At 42.1% G+C, this 5,830-nt stretch overlaps 1 protein-coding gene across 2 annotated transcripts in view; it reads right to left on the bottom strand.

The window, feature by feature from the left end:
* LOC119327686 overlaps positions 1-5,016 on the bottom strand; it is a 6,802-nt gene extending 1,786 nt beyond the window's left edge. Inside the window, exons 1-9 of one of the 2 annotated variants that reach the window (XM_037600794.1) lie at positions 4,868-5,015; positions 4,116-4,177; positions 3,462-3,536; positions 2,487-2,622; positions 2,197-2,366; positions 1,824-1,970; positions 1,228-1,302; positions 427-568; positions 133-305 (exon numbers count right to left, since the gene is read on the bottom strand). In XM_037600794.1, the coding sequence (XP_037456691.1) occupies positions 133-305; positions 427-568; positions 1,228-1,302; positions 1,824-1,970; positions 2,197-2,366; positions 2,487-2,622; positions 3,462-3,536; positions 4,116-4,146 (949 nt within the window). In that variant the 5' untranslated portion in view covers positions 4,147-4,177; positions 4,868-5,015. Of the gene's footprint in view, positions 1-132; positions 306-426; positions 569-1,227; positions 1,303-1,823; positions 1,971-2,196; positions 2,367-2,486; positions 2,623-3,461; positions 3,537-4,115; positions 4,178-4,867 lie in introns of both variants that reach the window. The other variant, XM_037600800.1, reaches the window with a different exon arrangement.
* Between the last annotated feature and the right edge of the window lie 814 nt (positions 5,017-5,830).

Here is a 5,830-nt window from a genome sequence, read left to right as displayed (position 1 = left end):
CTCTCTCTCTGTGTGTGTGTGTGTGTGTGTGTGTGTGTGTGTGTCATATTGTATTCCTCTTGTGAAATAAGTATCAATCTAGTAACTGACTAGTTGTGAACCTTAAAGAACTACTCCATGGAGCTAACGTACCTTGATGCTCTTCATGGTGCTTTCCATATGACTGGTCATATATCAGGAACTTGAAAGTTGCCTTCGCAATCAAATGGGATCTCTCGGATACTGTTTGAGTCAGCACAAGCTTAAGAGAAACATATTCATTTTTGTCGCCACTCTTTCTGTCCCTTGGGTTCAGCATCAGGTACCTGCAAATCAAGTCAAGAGAAAGGAAGGGATAGTAAAAAAGTGAGAATGAATTTTGTTCATGACATGGATGCATCAAACTATCCACTCTGTTGGAATAGCTGAAAAAAATAGCAACTGTACCAGTTAAACCCCCTGATGTTAAACACACTGGAGTTGGTCCATCCTTCACCCTTATCAAGAAGCGAGGAGAAACCATCGATCCTCCATTTAAAGGTTGTCTCTGACCCGTTGGATTCCTGGCAATGTCCCTGGCTTGACTGGCCTACAAACCAACAATATATAGCAGCTCAAATCACAACAGCAGATCACGAGACCGAGAAGCACTCAAGATCGATCAGTTAAATTAGTGCGGTCATGTGAATTAGTGTGAAGTACTGTTGGCTATTCTCGCTCTCTATACAAGAATTTAATATCCTTGTGCACTATATATAGATTTGTAGAATTATAAAAGTCACTGTACCAGAATTACTCAGCAAATGGGACGAGTTTTTTTTTTAGGGGGCGAGCTTTATGGTAGCTTCTCCTTCCAGGGACTTCGGACAGAGGCAAACATATCACATTTGACTCTTCTAAGTGTAAGGATGAACATCTATTTTTTATCACGGCATAATACATTTCGTTTGCCTTTGAGTAAAATAATTCAACTCTTATCTGATTCTTGTGAACAGTCTGAATTTTGTTTATTAGATGAACATGAGGGAGCGGGAGCTACGCGCACTGGGCTGCCCTTTCTGAACCTTGTTTATAAGATGAACCATCTGGACTAATTCAAGTTCAAGCAAGAAGCCAAAAAAAAAATCTTTACAGCCACCAGAAACAACAATGCTTGCATCACTAACCGCATCAAATGATCACAATATACAGCAGCTCAAATTATTATCACACGAGTGGCCCAGTAAGAAGCACAAAATAAGCCCTTACTTGAACCAGTAACACATGAGTTGCCAATGGCTCTTGCCACGTTGGCTTTCAGATTCTGCCTATGTTTTGAGCTGCCTGAAATGACAACAATCCTTGCATCAGTAATAGCATCAGAGGATCACAATAGAAGCTCAAATTACAACTACAGGCCACGACCCGCGAGACGAATAGGCGACAATGATAGATCCGTTTGATTTATTTTTTTGCAGGGCTAGATCCGTTTGATTAGTGCAGTATTGTCAATTACTGTGATGTACTGTTGTTCTTCTCGCTTTCTACACACGAATTTAATGTCCTTCTGCATATACATTCGTAGAATGAAAAAGGCAGCAGCTGTGCTAGAATTACTCAGCAAGTGGGTTAAGGTTTCTGCTTTCTTGACGCAAAGATTTTTCTGTGAATTTCCTAACATACTTATGATGGTTACTTTGGCCAAACAGGAGGTGAAAGGAAAGGATGAACATCCTCTTTTGCATGTTTTGGTTGTGTTTCAGTAAAAAAAATCATGACTTATTATTTCAAGTTGCCTAGTAAGAAGCAAAAGGAAGCTAGGTCAAAAGAAATCCTTACTACTGGAGCCAGTGACACATCGTTACCTTTAACAGGGACAACTTTGATGAACTGGATACCAAAAACACAGCTGTCTTCGACAAGGAATCCAGAGGATTGCTCCTTAAGCGTTGCGAGGGGGATCATGAATGAGGTCCCAGAGACTCTGCTTGGAGCCTGAAAATTTTGGCTCACTGCAAACAGAATATTCAAATGTAAGGCATAAGCAAAGAAATGATGTTGTTCCTCCTATGAAACAGGTTATAATCTGCACTATCAATCTAGTAGCCGACTAGTTGTGAGCTTAAAGTACTACTCTCTCCGTCCGGAATTACTTGACGCTCAAACGGATGTATCTAGCACTACATCAGTTTGAGCGTCAAGTAATTACTTACGGAGGAAGTATATTTGCTAACGTACCTTGATGCTGTTCAAGGTGCTTTCCATATGACTGGTCATATATCAGGAACTTGAAACTTGCCTCCACGACCGTATGGAGTATCTCAGGTGCTAGAAACAGCACAAGCTCAAGAGAAACATATTCATTTTTGTCACCACTCTTTCTGTCCCTTAGGTTCAGCACCATGTACCTACAAATCAATTCAAAAGAAACAAAGGGAGAGCAAACAAGTGAGAATGAATTTTGTTCACGACATGGATTCATCAACTATTCACTCTGTTAGAATAGCTGATAATAAAAGCAACTGTACCAGTCAAACCCCCTGATGTTAAACACACTGGAGCTGGTCCATCCCTTATCAAGAAGCGAGGAGAAACCATCAATCCTCCATTTGAAGGTTGTCTCCGACCCATTGGATTCCTGGCTCTGGCCCTGGTTTGACAGGCCTACAAAGTAACAATTCTTGCATCAGTAACAGCATCAAAAGATCACAATATATAGCAGCTCAAATTACAATTACAGACTTCTGATTGATCCGTTAAACTAGTGCAATCTTGTCAATTAGTGTGAAGTGCTGTTTGTTATTTTCACTCTCTACAGAAGAATTTAATGTCCTTTTGCACTATATATAGATTTGTAGAATGATAAAACTCACTGTGCCAGAATTACTCAGTAAGTGGGACGAGCTTTTTTGTTTTCCCGCTAGGGGGCGAGCTTTACGCTAGCTTCTTTCTTCTCAGGGACTTCGGACAGAGGCAAACATAGAACTTGGGCTCAGGCACACTGATGGAAGAAAACTATGAACTAGTTGCGCCCCCACCCCATATCACATTTGACTTTTCTAAGTATTGAAGAAAAATCAACTATATGTTACTGGGAATTTTCTTAGCATCTGTATGATGGTTACTTTAGCAAAACAGGATGTGCAAGAAAAGGATGAACAACTGTTTTTTTATCACGGCATAATACATTTCGTTTGCCTTTGAGTAAAGTAATTCAACTCTTATGTCTTATCTGATTTTTGTGAACAGTCTGTATCTTGTTTATAAGATGAACAGCGGGAGCGGGAGCTACGCGCACTGGGCTGCCCTTCCTGAACCTTGTTTATAAGATGAACCATCTAGACTAATTCAAGTTCAAGTACGAAGCGAAAAAGGAAATCCTTACAGCCACCAGAAACAATAATGCTTGCATCAGTACGATGGCATCAAATGATCACAATATATAGCAGATCAGATTATTATCACACGAGTGGCCCAGTAAGAAGCACAAAATAAACCCTTACATGAACCAGTAACACACGAATTGTCACTAGCTTTTTCCCCGTTGGATTTCAGACTCTGCCCGTGGTTTGAGGTGCCTGAAACGACAACAATTGGTTTGATAAGTGCAGTATTATCAATTACCGAAAAAGGCTCTTGCCCCGCTTTATGTATAAAGCACCAACCAGGATACAAATTCTCAACCGAGCAAACGGAGGTCCACAAAGAGGAAAAGAACAGGAAACGAAAAAATAAGCAAGGAGTTCGCTGGGGGCATCGCCGTATTGTCAATTACTGTGATGTACTGTTGTTCTTCTTGCTTTCTACTCACCAATTTAATGTCCTTGTGTATATATATTTGTAGAATGACAAAGGTAGATGTGCTAGAATTACTCAGCAAGTGGGTTAAGGTTCTGCTTGCTTCTTCCCGGAGACTTTCGGCAGATGCAAACGTTTTTTTGCAAACTGATGGAAGAAAGTGCAAGTATTACTGGGAATTTCCTGACATACGTATGATGGTTACTTTGGCGAAACAGGACGTGAAAGGAAAGGATGAACATCTTCTTTTGCATGGCATAATACATTTTGGTTGTTTTTCTCTAAAATTATTCATGAATTTTTATCAAGTTGCCCAGTAAAGAAGCAAAAGGAAGCTAGCTCAAAAGAAAAATCCTTACTGCTGGAGCCAGTGACACAGGAGTTGCCCATAGCTCTTGCACTTGCTCTCTTCAGGAATCCTCTGAAACGGGAATCAATCAACATGCCATAAATCAAACAATATATAGTGCACATTAGAAACGAATGAACATGGTAATCTCCAAACGAAGTGCAGATCTCAACCAAATAATTACTGCTAAAACGGGAACTGGAGATGAAGAGATCCACAAACGTAGAAAATTGTAAGGAAGAAAATAGCATGTAGCCAAGAACTTGCTTCAGAAAACCACAACCCATGAGCAAGTAAGCCTCCCAAAGAAAGATGGCAAGTTCATCCCTTTCGTTATCTTCTCCCCACCTCACAGTACCAAAATAGATCTGTGTAAATTAGAGACAAAAGAACATCAAGAAAGATGACAATCTTGGAAGGCAGTGATGGTCTCAACCATTTTTTTTTATTTTTGAAAGATAATTGTTCAACCAAAATAATTGTTGGTGAACGAAGAAGACTGAAAAAGAAGATCAAGACAGAGCTTCACAAACGAAGCGGGCTGCAAAGAAAAAGGAGCGCCTCAATCTTGATCTGTAAAAAACACACCAAGGAGCTTGCATTGGAAAACCCCAAACTGTCCACCACTGAAAGATTGCAAGTTTTCCCCCCTTTTATTTTCTTCTCCCCACCTCACAGTAGCCACAATCACACCAGAATCGCGCTTAATTCGTCCAAGAGAGGAAAGGGGTGGGTGTGTGGCGGTAGAGGGGCGGAGTGTACCTCGCAGACGCGGTGCCTTCCTCCTCGAGTCCTCGCAGACGCGGCTGTGAGCCCTGAGCCCTGAGCAGCAAAGGAGGGTTTTATGGAGGTGGATGGGGCTCTCGACCACCTGCCCTGCTCACTGGGTCTAGTTGGGCGGAGGCCCGTGGGGGAGAGGCTAGTTTGGTAGGCAAAGCCGTTAAACATAAATAAAACCAGCAAAAACTCCCAAGGAAATTTATTCCAATCGGCCAACCGGCTGAGGGCAGCGCCAGTCGAACCCGCACCGTCGGATCAAAACTGATCTAAGAGACCACGCGCATCCACACAATCTCCCTTTGTCTGGACTCTTCTCTGTCTAGAGCATCGTACCCTCCTGTCACGCCCAATATGCGACCCTATCCAAAAGAAACCCGAAGATCCCATCAAGGATAGCCCGCATATTGAAACGCTTTTGCAAGGTGGATATCATTACATCAACATTACATAATAGATGGGGATACTTACAAGAGGCATACAATGCCACACGAATACAACATCACAATACATCAGAGCATCATCCGACTACGGGTGGAGCACAAACAGAAACTCAACGACATCCACTCTGCTAGCCCAGGCTGCCGACCTGGAACCTATCCCTGATCGAAGAAGAAGCAGAAGAAGAACTCAACGCAAGCAAGCATCGCTCTCGCGTCATGATCATCGCATGAACCTGTACCTGCAACTGTTGTTGTAGTAATCTGTGAGCCACGAGGACTCAGCAATCCCATTACCATGGGTAACAAGACTAGCAAAGCTTAAAGGAAAGGAAGGGGTAAAGTGGTGAGGCTGCAGCAGCGACTAAGCATATATGGTGGCTAACATACGCAAATAAGAGCGAGAAGAGAGCAAGCAGAACGGTCGTCAACTAGTAATGATCAAGAAGTGATCCTGAACTCCTACTTACGTCAAACATAACCCAAAAACCGTGTTCACTTCCCGGAC

The sequence above is a fragment of the Triticum dicoccoides genome, chromosome 1B (genome assembly GCF_002162155.2).
Source record: "Triticum dicoccoides isolate Atlit2015 ecotype Zavitan chromosome 1B, WEW_v2.0, whole genome shotgun sequence".
Lineage (NCBI taxonomy): Eukaryota > Viridiplantae > Streptophyta > Magnoliopsida > Poales > Poaceae > Triticum > Triticum dicoccoides.
Note: the sequence above shows the minus strand (reverse complement) of the source record. Positions and strands in the feature narration are given on the sequence as shown.